The sequence below is a fragment of the Peromyscus californicus genome, unplaced genomic scaffold, assembly GCF_007827085.1.
Source record: "Peromyscus californicus insignis strain IS unplaced genomic scaffold, ASM782708v3 Scaffold_18__1_contigs__length_77618521, whole genome shotgun sequence".
NCBI lineage: Eukaryota > Metazoa > Chordata > Mammalia > Rodentia > Cricetidae > Peromyscus > Peromyscus californicus.
The window spans coordinates 29,945,569-29,972,292 of record NW_026294480.1 but is presented as its reverse complement, the minus strand read 5'-3'; the positions used below and the strand labels follow the sequence as shown (position 1 = coordinate 29,972,292).

Below are 26,724 nucleotides of genomic sequence, written 5' to 3'. Positions count from 1 at the left end.
CAGCACCACTTTATCTGGAAAGAACTTACTCTTCCCCAGATTAGTTTGGCTAACTCTAAGGCTGAAAAGCACCAAGAGGAAAACACTGCTCCAACCCTATGTCCTCAAGAACTCTAATGTTCTAGGAAAAAACAATCCAGTATCAGTCATTCTTATCCTGTGGCTGTAAAAATGTAGTACATCACTGTTCAATGATCACAGGAGACTGGAAAGCATCCCATAGACCATGGAGTATTTCCCTCACTACATTCAGCTCAACGTCTAGTGTCAAATGCATGGTGGGACTCACAACAAGAGAAGTAACATAAATAGAGGTTGTGTGTAACTGAAGATACCAATGACAGAGAGAAAGCATTCAGAAAAAGCTATTGCACGGGTACTGACATTGTATTTATCATCATTCTCTAAACAACACAGCATAGCAGCTATTCACATACCATTTGCATTGTTTGGGGGATCGTAAGTATAACCTAGGGATGATTTCAAATACATAGAAAGATGTACTTAATGTTACACTAAAACATGACATCATTTTATATTAAGGAATTGAACAGTGCGTTTTTATATCTATGGGAGGTTGGGGTAGAGGGATACTATAAGAATTCCCTACAGATGCTAAGGAATGATAGTATTTCTTATAAATTATATAGGTAACATGAAAAACATAGAGATTTGAAGACATACAAAGCAGTTTCTCTGCACATTTATATGCAGATATGAATTATTAGCTCTACTACAGTGTGCTAAAGAAGCCTCATACAAATAGCTGAAAACATTGAGTTAAACATTTTAAAGTCATCAAGTGAATATGCAAACTATGTGCTGTAACAAAGCAATCCTTACAAAACTAATAAAAGATAGCAACTGAACAAAATGAACAATGTTAAATACCACACAAATGGTTAAAGATTAAAATACATATTCATTAAGAGTACTAAAAAAACTCATTAAGTGTTCAATGATACATCTTTATAAAAAAGAATGTAAACAAAGTATTACAAAAGATGAAACAGCATAACGTTTCAGACTCAGAAAAATGGCAATTTTTCTGTATTTTTAAGAACAGAGTAACGTAGAAGAGCTAGATTCTTCTACTTCCTTCAGTCTACAGCAACATACTGTTGTGTTACATCTTATGAACAAAGTCCCTGACAAAGAGACACAGTAGTAGAAAGCACTTCTAGCAGCCACTTAAGATGGTTGTGGAGTCTTTCAAAGTGGCAGTTTCTTGACTCAGTGTAATATGGAATACTGGTGATAAACTTCCCACATTCTCCACCAAAATGTAAAGGTCTACTCTGCACCTGATTTGGACTTCAGCTGTGCATGACTCTGAGACATATGCATTGGTCATTTAAAAAATACTGCTGGCTAAAATGTTGATAGATTTCATTGAATGATTTTTAAAAAGTATTCATTAATATAACCACAATCTCAAGAAAGCTGTTAAATATTGGGTAGCTATCAAGTTTGAGACACATATCAATTCTGAAATTTTTAAATTCACCTTAAAAAAAAAAATCAATGGACACAAAAGCCCCAAATTGTTTTCCTTAAAATGGCATCTGACTTTATTTTTTAAAGAAAAATATTTAACAAAAAACACAGCCTAAGCAATTCTTTCAAGAAAAAAAAAATGATTCAGAAGAAAGGAATAAGCTCACAAGAGAAAACAATCATGTAAATGGTTTTCCTGCTGCAAATTTGGCTGCACCAGAGCCTTGAAGTGCCTTCCCATCTCAGACAGAATAATAAAAAGATGCACGTGGGGTTGCCATTTAACATCCGGATCTCTGTGAGTTCAAGACCACACTGGGAACAGAGCCAGATGTGGTGGTACATCCCAGCACTAGTTAACCATAGAGGTCTGAAGGTCTGTACAGACAGACAGGAAGTGATAGAGCTGGGCGGAAAGAGGAAGTGATAGAGCTGGGCAGAGAGAAGAAGTAAGATGGCAGGGCACAGAAAGGTTTATAGGCATGAGTATTCAGGAAGTAGTTCTCTCGGGCTGAGGATTTCCTAGAGATAAGAACATGTGGCTGGCTTGTTCTATTCCTCTAATCTTTCAGCTTTTACCCCAATATCTGGTTCCAGGTTTTTTATTAATAAGACTATTTAGCAATTCGTGTTACAGGTTTTGTTGCTGTTGTTAATGACCTTTTTCTGTTGTTTGAAACAGGATTTTACCCTAGCCCAGGCTGGTCTGGAACTCACTATGTAGCCCAGGCTGGCTTCAAATTTGCAGAATGCCTCCTGCTTTAGCATCTCAAGTGCTAGGATTATAAGCCTGAGCCATCACACTCATTTTTAAAATACCTCTTTTATAATGCTGTTCACTACATCTAAAGAGGCATCCTCTTAGCCAAGTGGTGGTGGTGCCATGCCTTTAAACCCAGCACTCGGGAAGCAGAGGTAAGCCGAACTCTGTGAGTTCGAGGTCAGCCTGGTCTACAGAGCAAGTTTCAGAATAGCCAAGGTTACACAGAGAGACACTGTCTCAAAAAACAAAACAAAAACAAACAAACAAACAAAAAAAGAGGCATCCTCCCCTGTCTGCACACAAACAACCACTCTTTTTTTAATCTCAGGTTAAACATCAATTCCTCAAAAACCTGTCCTCTCCAAATCACTTTAGGCCTCCTCACAGATCTCTTAGTAGAACATGCTTAGACCTAGTCACTTTTTCATGAGTACTCTGAATGTCTATTGTATTATAAATTCTAAGGACTGTTTCACATGTCTACGGTTAATGGCTAGACCCATGCAATAGTAAGCTGTCAATAAACTTGCTATTTGACAGGCAAGAGAGTTTTATAGCAAAAGCAGAAAGAAAATCAGGAAGCTAAAACTGTCCATTTGCAAAAGATACATTATTCCCTGAAAAATAACAAATCATGTAGATTATGAGAAAGATTTATAATATGGTGCCTATTGGGACACATAAGTAAAGTTGCCTTGGTTGATTAAAACTAGTAATTACTACATAGTTACATAGTATAAACAAAAAACTAGTCTACATTTCTGGCTCTTCTATGTGAAGATAGACCTCTGCACATATTTCTGATGGACAGAATATCATCTTCCACAAAGATACAATGTTTGACTGTTACTGCAGGACTCAAGGGACCACATGAGGTTTAAACCAAGCTGCATAATGTAATATGTGCTTCATGATAAGCTGATACAGCTAACTTTTGTTGTATTCTAACAAATAGATCCAAACCCACCACATGCATCCAAGGGAAGACTGTAATTAATAGTTTGTGAGACCTTCACATTTTCTTCTACTTTATTTTGTTACTATTACAATGGGAAAGACTTCTCCAGGAAAGAGCTACTGGTTTACTGGAAGCACTTTTTTAAAGGCAGTAACAAAAGCTAATGTTTTCATCAAGACAAATTTTAGAAGCATCATCACAAGGAGGGACAGTTTACAAGACAGAAACAGCTTACCAAGTTGTATAAACTTATGAAGTTTAGAAAAAGCAGTGGAAAGGGCAAGACATTATTCACACTTCCTTAAAAAGCATGCCTGTCAACCTGCCACTCTAACTCATGTCAACAGGAAACCAAAAATACGAAGATACTTGTCCACATTAGGGATGGATTCGGCATTATAAGGCTCAATAGAAAAGGGATTAGGAAATAGAATGCAAATAAATTTGGTAATTTTGACCACAAAATAATTCTTATTATATCCAAGAGGGGGAAAATCAGTCAAAACAAAAATAACTTTTTATCTTTCATTATGAGTTTCAAGAATCACAAAATATATACTATGTAAATATCTTTAATTCCCAAGCCCACAATGAAATTCATCTCATGGATTCTCACAGGAGCAATATTCTTCTTCCCACAATATTACCTAATAAGTGGTCAACACAGTACACACCACAACAGTCCTGTTAGCACACATATTCATTTAGAAATACAAGCATGTCTGGCCGTGGTGATGCACGCCTTTAATCCCAGCACTTGAGAGGCAGAGGCAGATGGATCTCTGTGAGTTCAAGGGCAGCCTGGTCTACATAGTGAGTTCCAGGACTGTTACACAGAGAAACCCTGTCTTGAAAAACAAAATAAAAAATAAAAAAAAGAGAGAGAGAGAAATACAGACATTGCACCAGTTCAACTGATGCTACCTTGCCTGAGAAATCCCCAAAAGAAATTCAAATGACCCTCTGTGCTGTGGATATCATTCTGTATAAATAAAACATTGATTGGCCAGTGGCCAGGCAGGAAGTATAAGCGGGACAAGGAGAGAGGAGAATTCTGGGAAGTGGAAGGCTGAGTCAGAGAGACACTGCCAGCCGCCGCCATGACAAGCAGCATGTGAAGATGCCAGTAAGCCACGAGCCACGTGGCAAGGTACAGATTTATAGAAATAGATTAATTTAAGCTATAAGAACAGTTAGCAAGAAGCCTGCCACGGCCATACAGTTTGTAAGCAATATAAGTCTCTGTGTTTACTTAGTTGGGTCTGAGCGGCTGTGGGACTGGCAGGTGAGAGAGATTTGTCCTGACTGTGGGCCAGGCAGGAAAACTCTAGCTACACCTCTGTCAAGTCCTCTGTTAATGGGATACTGGTAAACAAGTATACCCTTCAACCCTTTGTAGAGTTCCACATTCTCCTTTAAAAATAAGTATATAAATTAATAAATTTAAAACAAGTATATAAATTAATAGCTATTCTGAAGTTTAAAAATTTATATTGATTATATTGACATTTTTCATATGGCTCTCAAAAAAATAAGAATACTAATTAGCATTCCCCAGTTTATAATCCTCATGTGCAAATTATTATTCAGTATTGATGCTTCCTCAAAAAAAAAGATAGCTAATTAAAAACTGCAAAAATACAGTGAACTTGGAATTCATCAAGCATTCCTCCAACATTTTTGAAGGTGTAAACATCTTATGCTCTCTGCACATGGAAGTGCAGAATGCATGAACATTTCATGTCAAAGCTGTATAAAACACATCACGGTCAATGTGGCATTAACTGTACTGTCCCTGGACATATAAGGGGCAGTCTCTACCATAATGATAAATCTTGAAAGTACTAGAAAACTTGTTATTAAACAAAGGCTATTCAGGCATAATGGAGACAACCATGTACATGGTTACTTCTAAATAACTCTTCTGACTGCTCGGAAATTCAATTCCTCCACAGTATTTTATTAACTTTTTTGAGTAAAGAATGTGAGTGGCAGGAAGAGTTCTGAATCTGTTTCATTAGTAAAACTGAAAAGTCATGTTACAGGTTTTGAGGTATTATTATCATACATTTATAAGCAGCCTCAATTATGTCACCAGTAACAATAATACATTTCACCTTTAAAGTCAAACATAGAAATTCTCTTCTGCCCAGCATTGATAATACTTTAGACTAGCATATATTTACTTTAAATCACTAAAAATCCAAAATACAGTTAATAAGCCTCCAGACAGTTCTTGTTGTTTTCTGTGAGATGCTAGACAAACCCAGGCTTTGCACATGCAAAGACTCGTCTACCAAAGTGATACCTCCCGGGCCCTCAGACAGTTTTCGATGCATTCATTCAAAATGACCAAATAAATAAAGCCCTAGTTTATGCTCTTAGCAAATCCTAACAAAAGACTTATCTTAGAGCCTCAATTTCTCACCAAGCTGGTGCTTTTCTAGGATCTTAAGTTTCGTAGAGATATGTTTCTTGATAGAAACTGAAATTCTCCTTTAAAACTAAGCAAGAAGACAACAGGGTTGGAAGGTGTCACCTAAGCTTGATCCCCAACACTCACCCTAAAAGGTGGGGAAAGCAGGCACAGCAGTGTATCAAGGAAGTGGAGACAGGAGAATCACAGGGCTTGCTGGTAAGCCAGTCTAGCTGAATCAGTTCAAAATCCAGTGAGAATCCCAGTCTCAAAAAACAAGAAAAGAAAAAAAAAGGGGGGAGATTCATTCCCATTAAAGGATGAAAAGAATAGAAAAATATTACTTTTTACCAGCTAAGACAAATCGTGCCTTACAGTGAATACACATACATGCTACTCTGTTTTCTCTCATGCTGTATTACAAACAAAAATAAATCCACCTCTTGTCCTCTTTGTAGCAAATTTAATTGTGTACAAATAAGTAATTTGGGGCAGGAGAGATGGCTCAGCAATTTAAGAGTGCTCACTGCTCTTGCAAAAGACTCAAGTTCAATTCCCAGCACCCACATCAGAAGGCTCACAACTGCCTATAACTTCAGCTCCAGAGGATCTGACATCCTCTTCTGGCTTCCAAGAGCACCTGCATACACATGGTGCACATAGAACTCGTGCAGGCATATACACATACACGTAAAAAAAAAAAAAATCTTTTTTAAGGGAAACTACTTTTAATAATCAAACACTCTAATTCAGACAATCACTTTAAATATCTGTGGTTGAATTTTAAGTGAAACATTAACACTGTGGTGCTCACACATTAACCTAAATGGTAATATTTACAAGGCAATTGCAGACATGAACGCAAGTTATAAGTTCTAAGTACCACCTGTTTAAGAATTTGTGTCTGAGGGCTCAGTGGTTAAGAGCAGCGACTGCTCTTCCAGAGGAACTGGGTTCAATTCTCAATACTCACAACTGCCTGTAACTCCAGTTCCAAGGGCCTGACACGCAAGGCAAAACACCAATGCACATAAAGCAAAAAATAAATAAATTTTAAAAACTTATGTTTTTCTGATTGGATCTAAGGGCTGTTCCACAGCGGGGAATTCATGCCTAGTACTATAAACCCAGGGAGGTCACAGGTCCTAGGGGAACCTACACTGCTGTTTTGCTAAATGGAAATGCTGTCAAACTGCCTTCAAAATCTTTATGCTTAGACACATAGATTAATGCTGCTCTCAACCTTGGTCAAACAATTTCTTTGTGCAGCAGGCAGCAGTGAATGCTCACTTGGAACTAGTCACAATGCTGAGAATAGGTGAGTTTTGAGTGCTCTGCACTAAACGGGACATTCATATCATCCCTCTCTACAAAGGGTCAGGGAACATCACGGAAGAGAGGGGAGATGAATGTCGGAGCCCCAGGACAGAAAGAAATGCTCTGAACTGCCATAGTCTACATGTGAAAGGTGCTTTTCACCCATGAACTTACAACATCTGTGCTTACCTGCACAAAACCCACACAAGATCCAGACTGTCGATTTTCCAACGTGGATGGGGGTGGTGGATGAGGACCCACCATCAGCTGAAGAGTTAACAGCTAAGGGAGGGAGGGTCACCTTTCATTAGGGGTGTAGACACTGGCAAGTTGCCCATCATCATCTGGTAGGTAACCCCACGCACATGCTCATACACGCAACTGTATTTAAACTCAGTGGTTATAAAAATAAAAGATATGACAGTGGGAGGGGTATGTTGGGAAGGTTTCCCGAGACAGTGGGTGGAACATAAGCAAGAGGATGGGGGCTGAATATGATTAAAATACATTATATGAATGTATAAATTGTCAAAGAATAATTTAGCCAGGCAGTGGTGGCGCACGCCTTTAATCCCAGCACTCGGGAGGCAGAGGCAGGCGGATCTCTGTGAGTTCGAGGCCAGCCTGATCTACAGAGTGAGTTCCAGGAAAGGCACAAAGCCACACAGAGAAACCCTGTCTCGAAAAACAGAAAAAAAAAAAAAAAGAAGAATTTAAAAATTATATTACAGAAAGAATTTGTTCTGATAGCTCTGTAATGTGTTACTGTTGTCTCAAACATACTGACTTTTTATCTACTGTGTGGTTCTCAACATAAAACTGAGTAAACGTAAACTATTGAGAGCAATTATTTTTAACTTATTAACACATATTAATTGTACATATCCATGCCCTTTGGCACAACATTTCTATCTATGCACCTATGCACTAATCATACCCAACACTGGACAGGAAGACTCCTCCTACATGAACTAAATAAATAACAATTAAAGATAACCTACATGTTTCTTGCATTTTAAACCTTCAGTTTGTCAAACTAATACCAGTATATGCACATTTAGGTTATGAAATTAATTTGAGAATCGATTCTCATCTTTGCCGGAACCCATGCAGTGAAGGAGCTTTATAATGTTCCTGAGTAGCCAGGGATAGTAGTGAGCTGCTGACGCCTATAGTCCCAGCTACTCTGGACTAAGTCGGGAGGGATCACTTGAGTCCAGGAATTTGGAAGCATCCTGGGCAATACAGGAAGAATCCTATTTTACCCTCCCTCTAAAAAACAAGAAAAAAAAGTATCTGAACAATGTCTTCTATTCTTAATCTCACAACAAATTTGAATGAAAAATTCAGGATTTTAGCTCTACTGCTAAGACATTTTACTAATTCTCCCCAAAAATTATCTAATACACATAAAATTTTTATTTTTAAATGCATACATATCTAAATAACCCATGAACATAAATAAAAACAAAGGTATTAATTTTTAAATGCTAGTAGCTGGCAATTGTAGGAAATTTCTTGGTTTTAAATTACAAAGAAACTGTAATTATAGCCAGGTGGTGGTGGTGCACACTTTAATTCCAGCCCTCGGGGAGGCAGAGGCAGGAGGATCTCTGTGAGTTTGAGGCCAGCCTGGTCTACAGAATGAGTTCCAGGACAGGCAGGACTGTTTCACAGAGAAACCCTGTCTTGAAAAACCAAAAAAGGAAAAGAACTGTGAATTATGTTTAAAATGCTTATATTAGATGACAGAATCAAAGAATTTATGTAGATATAAGCTATGCATGTTATGACAGGGTCATGCTTTGTTACTTTGTTTAAACGACAGCAACTGTACACTTTGTTAAAATGACAGCATCATACAGAGAACCGCTGTTAACCTAACTCTGTCTTACTCATTCAGCAACCTAGACAATGCAAACCTGCCCAGAATCTGGAAGTCAGCAGGAAAAGCCTCCTAAGAGGATGGCAAAAGCCATGTGCTTAAAAAAAAAAAAAAAAAAAAAAAAAAAAAAAAAGTTATATAAATTGCTTAGTCCCTTTTTTTTTTTTTTTGCTATAATTCTAAAAAAATGAAGGGAAGGAAGGACAGAAGGAAAGAAGGATGGAAGGAAGGGAGGAAAGTAGAAAGGACAGGAGGGAGGGAGGGGAAGAAAAGGAAAGGAAAGGAAAGTCAGATCGACTCCAGCTCTAGACTTCTTGGTAGAAGCAGAAAATTAAAGGAGACACTGAAGTGTTTCTGAAGATCTAGAGTGAAAAGCAACAACAGAAATGGGGAGCCGTCCTCAGAAAACACGATAACTAGGTCTACATTGCCAAGGCATTCTCGGGCACAGCATGCCACAATGCAATAATTTATAAATTATGAAAATCTTAAACTGTATTCAAAACACTCATGAATAATGCAGAAAACCAGCGCTTTTTAAGTTTCCCTCCAAATACCTAAAATAGAGGGGAAAAAAACTTTGAGTTATAGGAAATTTACTTTTTTGAAATCCATTTATGTGAACCATCATTCCTTGGAGAATTGTACAATTATGTTTGCACATGTTATTGATTGTAAAAAGCCAACAGAAATCTGCCTCGCAGCTTTCCAGAAGAAGCCTGCAAAATTCAGTATGTTCCACACATGCTCTAAGGGGAGAGGCTCACCAAGCTAGGAAAGAACCCTTCACATTCACATTAACCCGTAAACCTACACATGAACACCAACTGCACTCAAGGCTCTACACATTCATTCCAGACTCGAATCTGTGAATCAGCAGCCTCCTATTTTACAGAAATCTAAACTTGCTCACAGCTACTTGTAGACCACCCGACTTCCTCTGGTTCTAACTACAAAGTACACACTGTTTCCATGATACCATGCCAAAACTTGGTAAATTTTTAACTGTATAAGTCATCTTTATAGCCTAAATTTAAAAAATAAAATTATAATTTACTGCATTTAATCATCAAAATCATTTATTATTGCTAATCTTCATTTCTGAGGTATGTTCCTGGGAACTCTACCCTGAGAGTGCAATACATGTTATTGGCTGTGGACAAGACAGAGTTGCATTGTCATATTTAGAAGACACTTGGGGGTGTTAGCGGTATTAATTGTTTTGGGTTTTGTTTGTTTGTTTGTTTGTTGATATGATTCTTTGTCTCTTTCATGCGTTTACTCTTTGGTGCTGGACCCTCCAAATGAAGACTAGAGAATCTTTTCTCCACCGATATCTTACACATCCTAGCAGTCTGAGACACACAGAGGAAACTCTAGTATGACAATCCAATGTAGAAAATCACTGACCACTCAAATCTCATCATCTAAGCAGTACTGATATATAGGGCTTAAAATACACTGAAAATATTGCCAAGAAAAAAAAAAACTGATTAAGTGGAGAAAAGGTTGGCTAGTTTAGCTTTTACTCTCATGAATTTCCCCTTTCTACATCTTAAAATAAGCTTTTATAGTGGGAAATGTATGGGGTAGCATCTATATAACCAAATACTAAAAAGCAAATACATAATATTTTTATTTTGAAAGCTCCAAAGGTTTTTAAAGCTAAAGATGGCACAATGAACACCTACACACTTTTTACAATAAACATCACATACAGTTGAACAGTGCATCACATTTGTACTCACAATCTCATCCATGCTCTAATTTTGGTACGCTATGTAAATCTTATACATCTCATTATATTTTGTTCCTATTCATCTTCAGTGTTACATAGGAATAAATGTCTTTCTTTATAACCACAATCCTACATCAATACAACTACCTGTGTAGCTTATAGCTGACGTATAGTAACTCATTCATAAAGTTCAATGGTTTAGAAGAACAAGCACATATTTCTCAGGAGACTACCAGTCCACTGAGTTGTCCCCTCCTAACTGGGTTAACATGTATATTCCATAGTCAGTCCTGGCAATATAGCCCAACTCAAGCTTGAAGTTTTGCTGACTATCAGCTGGTCTAGAATAACCTAAGTTAAGACTGAACTTTTCTCTGCAGATCATTCACCCTGCAGAAGGGTAAACAGGACTTGATCAGACAGCAATGCACAGCCTAAGGGAGCAAAGGCATACACTAACTCTGAAGAGCCTTATGCCGAAAACATACCATTTCTGTGACATTGTTGGCTAGCTTAGACAAAAGGTGTCGGGAATAGCCACCACCTCCTAATGGAAGCCGTTACACAGACAAGTTGTAAAAGGCAAGATGTAGGGAAAGATAAAGAACTGGGGTCATTTTTTCAGTCCTCTGACCCATTATTAAAATGTCCCCAAATGTCACTTCACTACTGCTCTTTGGTTATTTTTTCTTTTCCTGGAAGGAAATGAAATCAAATCAAGATTCACAGGTTACATGACAGTGTAATGCCTCCAATGACCTTCTACTTCAAAGTTACCCCCTAACTTTTCTGTCTCTTCAAAACATTCCCTTTTTTTTTCAGAAGCTAAATAAACTACATTTTAATGTCTACTCATTTCATAGTACATAAAGTTAAACTTAGGGCTGGTGAGACGTCTGAGTCAGTAAATGAGCTTGACACCAAGCATGACAAGCTGAGCGCCCTTCCCAAAGCCCACGTGGCGGAAGGAGAGAACTGACTCTCCGACCTCCACACATGCCTTATGGCAGGCCCATGTCCAGACACATGCACACACATTAGGTAGACGGCAGCTAGACAGATGATAGATAGGAAAGTAGACAGACAGACAGACAGATAGATATGATAAATAGATGTCTAAAATAATAAAATAAATAAAGCCTAAATATATCTTTTACTTATAAGTATAATCATCCTGATTCCTCATGTATTTTGCACGTTATAGATAGTAATATCTTTAAGGATCTAAATTATAATTTCCTTTTATTCTTTAGTAAATCCATTTCCTCTTTTGTAAATTTCCATAAAAGCAATTTATAGTAATACACACACACACACACACACACACACACACACACACACACACACACACACACACACACACAAAGTCTCATATGAAATTTCCCCATGTTCTCCCCGAAAAGAAGGTAGCACTGGCAACCTTTCGACGCTGCTGACTGTTATCTACCTGACGCCATTGCTGGTGAACGTTTAATACTGCATGTGTGGCCTAACTTTCTGCAGACCACTGCAGTCTGTGTTAAAAACTGAACTCTGATGTTTTAAAAGAAATCGATAGCTCTGAACTTCTCCCTGTGACTGCAGAAGTCTAGCCCTCGGCTTACAAACTGCGACTCTGCCACACCACTGGCTCCCCCTCTTTCACAAAAGCCTTGGTCCTCTCTGCAGCCACTGTATTTTTTCTTCACTGAGTTACTGTATGTGTGCCACTGCCCAACTGCTCTTCATAGTCCGTCTCTTTCCTGAGGACTGACGGAGACAGACATTAGTATCCAGCTTAAAAAGCCTGGAATTCATAGACAAACATTTCATAGTGAGTTACTACAGAAAAATAGACAGGATTAGAAAGAAATAAACACTGGGGAGATGACAAAACCTCACCAAAAGAAAAAAAAAGGCATTAAAATGCAAACAGTCAAAAGCTTTCTTCAAAACACAAGCCGCTGCTTCTGCCTCACAGAGTCATTTCCCGCAGCTGAAACTTGCACCAATTCTTCATTATAAAGGAGGGAAAGACTCACTCACCAACTCTTACCTCCACCGTTTGCTTTCCCTTTCACATTATTTAAGTCTTCTGTTAAGGCTGCATGAAATGGGAGACAGAGTGACAGGAACTGTTCAAAGTGAGGGGACTACTCTCCCCAATTGAGGTAGACCACCAAAAGCCTTGGGTTTACTTTACAGAAAAGTAAGGTAACTGTGACAGGTGAGACATTCCATGCATGCCCGACGTGCTCCATGATAGCTAAGTTAGCTGCGGCTCTCACCAAACAGAGGGAGAGCATCGGAGAGCTGGAGGATGTGTGCTTTAATCAACACTGTCTTCCATACACTTCCTTAACAACTTCTGAGTGATTCTGCATTCATTGATTGATTGATTTGCTTCGTGTGTGAGTATGTGTGGGTACGCATGCTACGGTGGATGTATGGAAGTCAGAGGACAAGAGTCAGCTCTCTCCTACCATGTAAGCTCCAGATACAGAACTCTTACCACTGAACAATCTCACCAGCCCTTTGTGGGGTTTTTAAAAGAAAATATCAAAATATATAGATTCACACAGAAAACACCAGTTATTTCATTGTCATTACAAAAATCATCATGAAGAACTCTGAACTCTAAGGACAGGAACTGTTTTTGAAATTTCAACTTAAAATTATATTTTAAAAATGTGCAGAAACATTATACAAAATGGCGGTCAAATCTAACCATTTTAGCTGTGAGAATGCTTTTTTACGAGATGACATAGATTCAAGACAAGGAAAGACTTTTAAGGTTTAACTCAAAGTTAATATTTATAGGGGGACTGGAGAGTTGGCTCAGTTGTTAGGAGCTCTTGTTGCTCTTATAGAAGACTGTCGTTTGGTTCCAAGGCCACATGGTAGCTAACTCTCTGTAACTCCAGTTCCAGAGGATCTGACACCCTCTTCTGGCCTCCACAGGCAGTGCATGCATATGGCGCACAAACATAACACTCAGACAAAATACACATGCACATAAAATAAAAACAAATAGAGCTTTTTTAAAAAAAAGAAAGTTAATAATCATAATTCTGAAGTAGCATGAAAATTCATAGACTTAGAGGTAAATATCAAAGTCTTTCAGACACTAGGCAATTGGGTCCTGGGTCTTTAAAACTACTTCACACCAGGCGGTGCTGGCGCACGCCTTTAATCCCAGTACTCGGGAAGCAGAGGCAGGCGGATCTCTGTGAGTTCGAGGCCAGCCTGGTCTACAAAGTGAGTTCCAGGAAAACAGCAAAGCTACACAGAAAAACCCTGTCTGGAAAAAAAAAAAAAAAAAACCTACTTCACTGTGTTTTATCCTGGAGCTTTAGAGAACACTCAATTGTCAGTTTATTTGTCAGTAATAAATCTCAGTAATACTTCATGTAGGCTTCTGTTTAAATTTTAATTAACAAAAAGAAAGCAGAATCATTCTATAGTTTTATGGTATTCTGCCAACGATTCAATAAAGACTTGCCAAAGAAATCAAGAATTCTTGCTACTATTCATTTTCTATAATCCAATACTGAACAAATAAAAAGCCCTGTATCTTTTTTCAGTTGAAATCTACAAGATAATCACAAAACAATGTGCCCAGATCTACCTTCCAAATAATGTGATCATTTAACTTAAGACAAAATTTTTGGATCTCAAAACAAAGAAGATCCTGAGAAGGAAGCTAATCCTGGATCCCTTTGTGTCAGTATCTTGAGAGTTAACTGAACAAAGATGGGAGATTACCCAATATATTACCCACAGAAGCAGGAAGACAGCTAAAGCAGCAATAGGTAGAATGGTAAGGAGCGTCAATCAGGAAACCCTACACATTCTATTATTTGGTACATAATAGCCCAACGTTTTCCTGCCCTGCATTAGTTTGTCACAGCTGCCATAACAAAATGGGCTGGAGAGATGGTTAGGTAGGTAAGAGTGCTTGCTGCTCTTTTAGGGGAGCAGAGTTCTGATCCTAGCACCCACCTCAGGCAGCTCACAAGCTGTAACTCTCCACTTCCTGGGATCTGATGTTCTCTTCTGGCCTCTGCAAGCACACACACTCATGTGCACAGACAGACAGGCACACATGCACGCACACACACACACACACACACACATATACTTAAAAATAAGATAAATCTTCAAAGTGTCACACACTAGGTCGCTTAAGGAGTATGAATTTATTTTCTAATAGTTCCAGAGACTAGAAGTCTACGATGGAGGTGCTTCGAAGTGTGTTTCTTCCAAGACTCTTCCTAGACAGCTAACTGCTTTTTCACTGTGTCATCCTGTAGCTTTTCTCTCTAGATATGCATCTCTCCCATGTTTTTGTATAAGAACACCAGTTGTAGCCGGGCGGTGGTGGCGCACGCCTTTAATCCCAGCACTCGGGAGGCAGAGCCAGGCGGATCTCTGTGAGTTCGAGGCCAGCCTGGACTACCAAGTGAGTTCCAGGAAAGGCGCAAAGCTACACAGAGAAACCCTGTCTCGAAAAACCAAAAAAAAAAAAGAACACCAGTTGTACTATATTAGGCTCACCTTCACAGCTTCATAATCATCTCTTTTATGACATTAACTCCAAAAACAGTCATGTTCCAAAATACTAAGAGTATTGAGGAACAAAATCCATAATACATGTCCTTCCTACTTTAGACAGATTCTGTGCTGAGGACTCAAATTCTGTTGGTGCCATACCCTAAGCTACTACAAATTACAAAATGACTCCCATCACACTATCAACCCACAAGTAACAATGAATTTCTTAGATAACCATTTTTATCTTCAATGCCATCTGGTTTTCATTACCATTTACTTCCGAGAAAATTTTATTAAATTCTGCTTTATTATGCACATTTCCACTCCAGTAAAGTTGATAAATGAAAAAGATTGCCACCTTCCCTTCTTCCTTTTATTTTTTATTTCATACATACTCTGTTTCATACTGAATCTTCTGGAACTGAAATGTCTCAACACTAATATCTATGACACACATTCAGAGATCCTCAACTTAACCTGTAGAAGTTAGCCCAGAAGAAAGCAGTAAGTGCCACCTTAGCCTCCAGAGGAATCATTTCTCACAAATGCCAATGATTCTTCACTCCTACTACAGCAAAGCTAATTCACAATTGTGTTCCTTCCATGCATGACTGGCAAAAGCTGCCAGAATTCTACCCTCTACTCCAACTGTGCTGTAAAGCCATAGGTTAGCAAACATTCCTGGGGGAATTAAGCACTAAGTGCAGAGCGCTGTAATGACAAAGGAGGTTGAGGTCAATGGCTGTCTACATCATGGTCTTTTTATAGAAACTATGCCTTTTTCCAGTTGTCAAAAATGAGACAGACAAAGAATATCATAAAGCAAGAATGGGGAGCACACAAAACAGGATACCATTGATGGAACCTGCTCACATAATTTTTGCTTAAAGTCTAATTGCCCCTATTAAAATATCCAAGACAGCGAGCTGGAGAGATGGCTCAGAGCTCGGAGCCTTTACTGTTCTTCCAGAGGACGTGAGTTCAGTTCCTAGCATCCACATCAAGTGACTGGTCCAGGGGGATCTGATGCCTCTGGTCTCCATGGGCATCTGCACACATGTGCACATACCTACACTACACATACACACACACACACACACACACACACACACACACACACACACACAATTTTAAAAAATAAAAACAAAATAAATAATAGTGATTTCAGAACCAAACAAAATAATAAAAGAAGAAAAAAATACCTTTAACCTGATAATACAAAGTTGAAATCATAAATAAATAAGACATAAGTTTCCACAGAATGGTATTTTCTTTAAAAAAAAAAAATAGCTGATACTTGAACCTTGGATAAAGGAGGTATGATATAGATGTCCCATTTAAGGCTCAGGGGTCACCTTTAAAAAAACGTTACTTTAGAAAATCTTTTATTTAGTTACTAGGAGAGAAAGATTCTGTTTTCTTCAAGGATATAGCTCCTGGTGGGTTGTTCATGGTCCAGTGAATGGCACACACACACACACACACACACACACACACACACACACACACACACACACACACACTGATATCACCAAAAAGATTCCTCCTGCACAGCCAGAATGTCTCCATGCCTCAAAGAACAATTTGAATTGTACAGAGGGTACAATGACCCATTCTAATCATAAATGACCTTTCATAATCTTTATACTCAGGTAATATTGTAGTATCATCACCTGGAAAACCTCAAGGCAAAGTGAAATTGTTCTTCCAAGGAGAAAGGCATCCCTGTGTTCTTTATAACATGAGGTCTTACATCTACTCCTTGTGTAAAGTGATTTGTACCTTGTATCTGAATCTATAAATCAATCACCATCACTTTGTGTGTGTAATCACTCACCATGTGTTCAAATCCTGGCTCAGCATTTAGAATTAAATACTGTTGGTAAAGTCATAATCAGCTTCCTCATGTGAAATATGTAATCTCATTACTGTCTACCTGCCTCATCAAAAGCTTAGCATACATAAAGTACACTGCTCAGTAGTAACTCAATGTACATTCTCCATGAAAGTTAATTATTATCCCAATGTTACCTCATTGGAAAATGTTAATGTTAGGTTTGGCACTGTTCAATTCCTTGGTTTTTCAAATTAAAATTCCAGGTTTATCAAAATCCTGGTCCTTCACACTTGGCCTAAAATACTTATGTGTCTGTCTGGTTGATATCCATATGAGGCCAGCCCTTTTCTGAAAAAAAAATGAAGAAGAGTATGGGGGATCAGGGGAGGGGAGGGACTGGGCGGAGAGGAGGGTCAGGAAACTGAGGTTGGGATATAATAGATAAATAAATATTTATGTGGCTGTCTTTTGCCTTCCTTTTCAAATACATTTCCTATCATTCTCATCTTTCCTACCAACCTAAAAATCTCAAGCAAGTTATCTTGCATTCCCTCAAATATGCTCTATGGTCTTTCTCATCTCAGGGTCTTTAAGTAACATCACTCTGGCCAGGAAAGCGCCTTCCCTTGTAGCAGCCTCCTTTGCATGATTTAAGGCTCAACTGAAAGGAGACTTTCTCGGGGTCAGGATATGTAGTTCAGTGGTAGTTTGCCTAGCCCTAGGTCTAACCCTGTACCTTAAGAACAACAACAACGATAACTCACTTTATGTATGGCAAATCCTTCTATAATATTCTCCTTTGTGTGTGTGTGTGTGTGTGTGTGTGTGTGTGTGTTCATGCCATGTACACCTGTGGAAGTCAAAGGACCATCTACAGGAATCTACGCTCTTACTCCACTATGTGATCAACCAGGCTCAAGCTCGGGTTGGCAGGCATGGAGGCAGGCACCTTCACCCACTAAGCCATCTCTCTCGTTAGCTCTCTCTAACCTTCCTTTCCTTTAGTCTGACTTTATCTTCAACAACACTTACCATACATAAAACTACACTGTCCAGCTTTGGGCATACCTGTGCTTTTGTCTCATAGCACTCACTTCCAATGGAACACAAGCCATAATGACAGAGACTCAGCGGAGTATACTTGGTGAGCATTCTATGACTGTAACGTTCCACAGTTCAGTCCGTAACTAACTACTATACATCTAAGTCAACGACCAAGAAAAAGGTCAATAGAGCTGTAAGCCACATGAGTTTATTATTCACAGATTTCTCTTCAAAGTGGTAAAGGATACTGTGCTTTAAGTTTAGTAACCCCACACAGAACTCTGGGTGAAGAACAGCCAGCTTCTGCAGTTCGAGGAAAGAAAACGGGCGCATGCTCATTTCAAATGGAAGTCAGTCTTCACTGCAGGGAATTATTAGTCATACTTTCGAAGCTATTTAGATCCTCTTACTAGCATCAATCTAATCCAGTGTGTCCCATGATAAACTCTACTGGAATTTACAAAATCTCTCATTTCCATAGCGTCCATATTTGTTTAAATAAACTTTACACTACAACTGCAGTCCAAGCAAAGTCAAGAATAGGAACACATACATAAACACCAGGATTTCTACTACTCTATTTCTTACTTTACCAGGGTTGCCACGATACAACTGTTAAGAGACACTAAAAGATAGGAGAGCATTCAAAACAGTATCAACAATACTCACGCATCATTTGAGCAAGTCATGAATTCTCCTTTTATTTTGGGATGCCATGAGCCAGTATGAAGCATTGCTGTATGACCCTTAAAGAAGAAAGAGGGGTTGTTTGAAGGGTAAAGCATAAACTGACGTCACACATTTAAAAGTACAGCCTTTAGCATCCTCAAAAGCATACTATTTTAAATTAGCACTACTTTATCCCAATTTCCCCTCATACCATGCTTTATTTCACCTTTATACCCGTCTCTGACCACTCTGGGAACTAGCAGTGCTTACCTTAAGGGGAAGTAGAGTAAGGGGGAAGTAGAGTAGCTGATACATTCTCTTTCAGAAAAAAATTAAAGGTAAACCTCGAGGCAGATATGCCCCTCTTTAAAGCCGTGACCTTTACTTTAATAGACAATAATTAAGGAAACAGGAAGCACTGACAGTCAAGCAAAGCAAGGGATCAAGGAAGGAAATCCTTACTTCCTAAAACTATGTTAGCACTGATTCTACAACCCAGCTAAAGAATAAACATAAGAGAAAATATTTAAGATTAGCAGGGAAATTTTCTCTACCTAACAGAGAACACAAAAATAATAGACTCAAAGCAACATAATGGTCTAAAAATCAGTATACAACCAAATCAACCTGAGTATACATCAAATACACATGCACACACAAACACATCCCACACCACACAATCTCAGGCAGCACAGTTAGGTGGACTCTCATACACAGTAAGTCAGAATCAAGCGAGGCAGAAAAGGGGCTAATGGTTTTTCTGTAGAATGACAGTGTCTCTAACAAAGTCTAAAATAAAACTATTCCTTTAAATTAAAAAAAGCAGAATATACAGATTAAACCAATTTACAAGGAAAAAAACAGTACCTCTCTGGAAAGAATGAATTGGAAATTATACCTAGAGATCATTTCCTGTCCAAACTGTCCACATTTCCCCCAATAGTATTTGGTGTTATCTTAACAATTCTATAGAACAGACAGGGAATGCCAAGGTGGAGACTCTTGGTCGACAGTAAGGAGACATGAATTGAAGCAATACCTAAGCAGACTAGACGAAAAGATGGGGATCTCCTTTCCTGTATCTGAATTTGCAATCTGTATCTAACTCTATTTGCCATATCTACCTGTACTTCAAACATGTATGTCCAATAGGAAAATCTTAATTTACAGTCTCTTATTAATTTTCAATTCATTTCTCAGTTATTCAAGCTACAAACTTAGGAATCATCCTTAAATACTCCCCTAGACCAATCCCCCAATCTTCCAGACACAAATCAAATTTCATCTACTAACCAGTCTCCTGCTGAGTCTATCCAAAATACATTTCAAGTCTCTACATTTTTCTCATACACCACTATGACTCTTCTATTAGCCAACATTATCTCATGTTTCTTCATCAGTTATTTTTTAAGTTAACAGTCTCTAACAGTGTCTCTAACAAAGTCTAAAATAAAACTATTCCTTTAAATTAAAAAAAGCAGAATATTCCACACACCAGGGTAAACCCTTTAAAAACACAGGTTGATGGAAGCTAATGCAGAGCATTGACTGCTCTTGCAGAGGACTCGGGTTCAATTCCCAGCGCCCACATGGCAGCTCACAACTGTTGGTAACTTCAATTCCAGGGGATGTGACATCCATGGCAAAAATTGCACATAAAAATTTTGTTTTAATTTTTTAAAGAAATTGCCAAAGAATAAATTAAAGAAAAAGATACAGTTCTAACGTCACTCCTCTGTATCTAGCCCTTTCCTAGCTCCCAACATCTTTAAACAAGTCTAAACAAATTGTATTGTCTGCTTATTAGTTTTTTTGCAACTTGCCTGCGTTCCTTCCTGCCCAGTATGTACCAGCTGCTGCCTGCCCTTTGGTTCTCTACTACACAGAGCTCCTTCTACAGACAGCGTTCTTTCCCACCTCCTGGAAGCCGCCTTTATTTTCACTTTCTTACGATGGCTTTTCCATTCTTCCAGCCTCAGTTTACAGGCCACTTGATCTAGGAAGAACCCCCTGGCCCTTGAAGTAAACACAGCTTAACCCATTGTTCTTTTCCACAGCACTTATCTCCCTAATAACAGCAATCATAATGTGAGGGTCTTTATTCATTTATTTGGCTTTTGGGGGAAAAGTGAAGTTTTCATACATGAGTATTCACAAACAGATGGGACAATCTAAAATTTAACATGAATGGAAAGGGATGGACCTTGCTGTGTTTCCAATAAGGAAGACATATGAAAGGCTGAAAGGAAAGTAGAGGGGCACATACCCCAGCAATGGACTGAAGGATGGTCTCCCAAAATACATCCTTAACCCAGGTCCTGGGAATCTTGTTTGGAGCAAGAGTATTTTCAGGCATAAAGAAGAATCTCAATAGATACATCTACAGTGCCATCCCTAAGGCGAAAAAGAGAAACACCACAGAAGGTGGAAAGAAGAGTGTAAGAGCCAGGGCACCAAGACAACGGCCTCTGCACAGCATCTCCTAGATATGACAGGGAAGCTGCACCCAAGAATCTCAAAACTATGGTTGCCTAATCATGACCTGCATAATGACAACACCAGCTGCTATGCCAATATAGACTAGAGGACATTTCCCAAGGGCCCACTCCTAGAGAAGAGCTACCGGCAATCAGTGGCTGGGAAGAGAGAATCCATTTCTCTAGGGACAAGCTCCCTGATGGGGTATCCAATCTCAAGAGTTAAGCCCTAAACACATCTACATACAAACAACCCTAAATAGACTCTAGTAGGGTGTGTGTGTGTGTGTGTGTGTGTGTGTGTGTGTGTGTGTGTGTGTGTGTTCGCGCATCTGTCGATATCTGTATTTGAACCAATAATAAAAAGAAATCATGAATTTAAGAGAGAGTGGAGGGGACACTGGAGGAATTAGGAGAAGAAGGCAAGATGAAAATTATGCAAATATAGTACTCATGTACGAAATTCTCAAACAATAAAATTGGAATTCAATATATGTAATTTTAGGCTTAATTTAAGAATCTAACAATCTCTGAATAAGTTATCAATGTGGGTCCTACACCCAGTGGTGAACATTCTCCTAAAAGACAAGAGTAGAGGACACAAAGAGAAGCCTATGTGAAGGTGAAAGTTGATACTAGAGGTAATCTAGTCACAAGATAAGGACATCTAGAATCACCAAAGCAAAAGGAAAAAAGGAAAGAGTCATTCCTTAGAGCAGCGGTTCTCAACATGTAGGTGGAGACACCTTTATGAGTCAAATGACCATTTCTCAGGGGTCCCATATCACATATCCTGCATATCACATATTTATATTATGATTCATAATTGCAGAAAATTACAGTTATGAAGTAGCAACTAAAATAATTGTATGGTTGGGGTCAGCACACCATGAGGAACTTATTAAAGGGTCACAGCACTGGGAAGGTGGAGAAGCACTGCCTTAGAGCCTCTGTAGACAGTAAAATCCTACTTATACCTTTATTTGTGATGTCTGGCCTCAAGAATTATGAAGGAATTAATCATGTTTAAAACCACATTTGTGGTAATTAATTACAATAGTCTGTAGAAAGTAGAAAATATTCTGTTTAAGACCAAAATTATAATTAATGAATTCTAGTTAATACATTTGTTTCTACTTTGCAGTGGTATGCATTAACAATTCTGAACTGCTTTCAATACAATGAAGAATTAATCCAGTAAGGAATTATGCTGAGGTTGGTGTGAATCAGGTTTCTTACTGTTGGAGAAAACAGCTTCAAAAATGGGAAAGGAAAGGATCATAATGAACTTTGTGGTATTTTAAACTAATATGTAGATAACAAATAAACAGAGGTGTTCAAGCATATATGGACATGCCACTCTACCACTCCATGTGTTGAGTATCTGGAAACTATGAAAGAGATCCTGTATTCTAACAATGAGTTTCCAATAAAAGGACCTAGAGCTTCCTGGAGAAATGACTGGCTACAGCACTGCCCAAGGAAAAGCGGAACCTGAAACATCTCACTTTGCAAAAAGACAGCACTGCAAAAGTGCTGGGGTAGGCAAAGGGTTAAAATACAGGCTGGATGAGTGCCATGTCAGGGTCCGTGGTCCCACTGCAGACAGGGTCTATGCTCATGTCAGATGCTCCTGTTGCCATCGAAGGCTATGCAGATACATAAGATCAAGGGCCATGCTGCCACTGGGGGCAGTGGTGACATCCAGACACAGCTGCTGCTAAGAACCATGTTGGGGTACATGGTCCTACCGTGGCTGGGGGTTCTGACCTGGGGTCCAGGTCCTGCATTGCCACTAATGGTCATGCAAAGGCCCAGGGTTGGGGCCACAACCTGAGGCCTTGGTGACATCCAGCAACCACATGGCTGCCGGAACCATTCCCACCTGGGTGGCCATTCCTTCCACCCAGAGCCAGGATGTTGTCCAGGCCTAAGCTGCTGCCAAGGGCCATGTCTGGGTCCATGGTCTAGCCGCAGCTGGGGTCTGAGTTGGTGTCTGTGGCCAGTGTCACCTCAGGAGGCCTTAGGAATCATGCAAGATGAAATCAGAGTGCTATACTGAGCCAGTTCCACCCATCACTGCCCTGGGAAAGCTGGCCTAGCCTCTCGTGGGCCACTATAGCAAGAGAGGTAGCCCTTGCACTCAGGAGAGAGGGCCCCCATCCCTCACCACAGGTGAGAATGAACATGCCCTGAGGGCATGCATGTAGGGGAGCTGATTCTGCCACCGCACCCAAAGGGGGTGGCCCGAGTGGCTCGATATGACCTGCCTGGCCAACACCCAGGCCCACAACTGGGCCTTGGGTTGACCCATCCTAGCATCCACCCCATCTAGGTCCTGCTGGCACTCATGAAAGGACTGTTCCTGTGGAACAGTACCCGCATGATCTCCAAGACACAGGATACCCCAGAAGAGCTCTGGTGAGGATGGTGTACCAAAAGGATCCAGTGAGGATGGTGTACCAAAAACCAGAGGCCTTCAACCAGACCAATGACTCATTGCAATGAACATTGACAGTCAAGCTGATGGGACAAAGGGGTAGACTATATGACACCATCAGGACAGATGAAGAGTTGATAGAGAGTCAGGAGAGAAGGAGAAGCAGAGATTTTTCTGTTTCTGGTGTGGTTTTCTGTTATGGTTTATTTGGCATTCTTGTTGTTGTTGTTGTTGTTGTTGTTGTTGTTGTTGTTCTTCTTCTTCTTCTTCTTCTTCTTCTTCTTCTTCTTCTTCTTCTTCTTCTTCTTCTTCTTCTTCTTCTTCTTCTTTCCTTTCCCCTCCCTTCCCCTTCTTCTTCTTGTTTTTGTTTGTTTGCTTGCTTACTTTGTTTTGCTTTCTTTCGTGGGGGGGATGCAACAGAGATGAGGAGGGAAATGGGGGGACCGGGAGGTGAACAGAATTGGGGTACATGATAAGAAACCCCCAAAGACTCAATAAAGAAGTTTAAAAAAAAAACCAAGGCTGGAGGGGCTTCAACTTCTGGGAAAGTTACAACATCAAAACAAATAATGATAGTAAGGGACTGTAAATCATTGACCACAATAAGAACCTTTGAGTGCATACTAATACATAAGCTAATTATTTAAAATCCCAAGTATGGTGGTAAACACCTCTAATCTGTTCAATGCTACACAGCAGGGAGAGAGACAGAGAGAGAGAGAGAGAGAGAGAGAGAGAGAGAGAGAGAGATTTTCTTACCTCCTTTCATGATGTTAATTGATAAATTTAAAATGATTTTGCAGTCATCACAGAAATAATTTTTCAGACAAGAATCATCAATAAATCTTAAAACTAGTAGAGGAAAACTTGAAACTGAACTTGATATCTGCAGGAGCACAAACTCTCTCTGCAAATTATTCAATAATTATGAAGAAGAAAAACTTTATAGTGGGAAACCCTGATATATACCACCTTGAACAAGTAATCAAAGTACACACCATTGCTATAGTAAACATAGACATCGTGTATTTACATGATGAAATAAAGACACAGTATTATTTTGGTGATAGTCTTAACACAAAATCTGACACTAGGCTGGGACTCACATCAATGCCTTGCTTATCCCTCATCAGAGAAATGTCTTCTTGCACTGGATGGTAATTAACACAGAGACTCACAACTATACAGGGTATAGAGAGAGACTTTGGAGCGGCCCTTATATGGGATGTAAACCCCTCCACTCAAGGCTCAGGGATCTATGTGGAAGAGGAGGCAGGAAGACTGAGAGCCAGAGGTGGTGGACTCCAAGGAAACACCGTCTTCCAGACACAACAGGGCTGGTAAACTCACAGAGATTGTAGCAGTGTGCACAAAACCTGCACAGGCTCAAGCCAGACAAAATCCCAGCACTGAGAAGGGGGAGCAGGCACAAAGTCCCACCCCTAATCAAGAAGCTATTTGCAATTGATACTTGCTGGGAAGGGAAAACCAGTTTTTTCCAATGGAGTGACACTAGTTATATCGACACTCCAGGGCACCATGCCCAGGAGTACTTGGTTAACATAAAATAGACTCCGGGTTTGCTCTTTTTCTATGTGCTTTCTGTTGTATTATTTTTTATCTTTTGTTGTTTGTTCTCTGAGAGGAAGAAAGCACAAAAAGTTGGGTGGATATGGAGGTGGGAAGGATCTGGAAGTAACTGGGGGAGGAGAAAGATTAGGATCTACAGCATATAGCATTGGGTGGTCCTGTACATTAGCGTCGACCAGAGCACACTGGCCCTTTCAGTATTTATTTTTGTCAACTCCTTGGTATATCCTAGGCACCCTTTTAAGGCTTAAAAACTGGGCAACTCAGTGAGGCTCTATATAGTCTTAAAATTTTTTCCAACTCATCCTATTAAGTCCTCCTAACATTTCCCAAGAGTTGCATATCACTGCATTTCCGTTTCATCCCTGGTGGCTAGTAGGAATTCAGAAAATATATGCCAAGGAAATAATTGAAAGCATAAATAACTGATTAAATGAATGAGGGAAAAAAACTTCATCAAATATATTATTTATTTCATTAATTATTGGGTTTTTTATTGCTTTAGAATTTCATACATGTGATGAGTTTTGATCAAGTCCCTCCCATTCTCTCAATTCCCCAGCAATATTCTTATTATTGCAAAATAAATTGAGAAAGGGTACTGAAACCCTAGCTCCTCAGTTGATGAAAGAACTACGGTGTAGTCAAAGATTCTTCGCTCCATTTCCGGTCCGGGAGAATACACACATGCCACCCTATTCTTTCTCTGATTGTCACCAGACTCACTAAAGAGATCATAGGAAATGGTTGTCTGAATAACAAATAAGAGAAGAGAGCAGAATGAGTATGGAATACAGGACTTAAAAAATAAGGTGGTCAGTCTCTGGGGTGCTGTTTACCTTCTGGTGAGCCAATCTTAGGCTCGGGGCCACCACAGCTAACAAGAGTAACCCGGCATGGAAGGGCATGGCTCTCCTGGCAGGGACGAGGCTGTGTGTCTAGGTGGGAGACTGGGGATAAAGTAGGGAGAGATGAACCACCTGTGTGGCAAAGCTCTGGTAATGTAAACCAGAACTTCTTTTCTTTCTTTTCCTTACTCAAACACTTTTAGTCTTCTGAAAATACACCTAATTTGCATCTACAGTTATTTTTAAGATATACAGTTAGTCAGGAGAAAAGACAGGTGAGGCACTGGCTAAGGACCACCACCACCCTGAGCACAGCACTGCTGAGTGAGTTGACCAATGGTAGCAGGCAGGACCTCCAGGAAGGCTTTGAAGCACCTGAGGCATTGCTGGTACATGAGCTTGAAACTGGAATCACTGGATTATCAATGATGAATTGTTTCTGTGGATCCTAGCTCCCAAGTAGCTCAATTTTAGCTTTGCAGTTTTTAACTTAATTTTATTAATTAATTTAATTTAATTTTGATTACATTTTATATCTAAATTTCTCAGATTGCCTTCATCTATACACAGTATATAATCAACTATGACAAAGTCTTCTCTGGGAAATCTGTCTTGCCCTATTGGCTATGCTAAAGCCATGATTTCTTAGGCAGCTGACAGTTCTTGGTTCTAGGGCACAGATGACATTCTAGTTGGAAATAGCCTTGCTATC

General features: G+C 39.4%; 1 protein-coding gene across 3 annotated transcripts in view; it reads right to left on the bottom strand.

The window, feature by feature from the left end:
- Wdr70 (WD repeat domain 70) overlaps window positions 1–26,724 on the bottom strand; it is a 237,096-nt gene that overhangs the window by 131,041 nt on the left and 79,331 nt on the right. For all 3 annotated transcript variants that reach the window (XM_052743179.1, XM_052743178.1, XM_052743177.1), the window contains exon 10: window positions 18,658–18,734. In XM_052743179.1, the coding sequence (XP_052599139.1) occupies window positions 18,658–18,734 (77 nt within the window). The remainder of the gene's footprint in view (window positions 1–18,657; window positions 18,735–26,724) is intronic.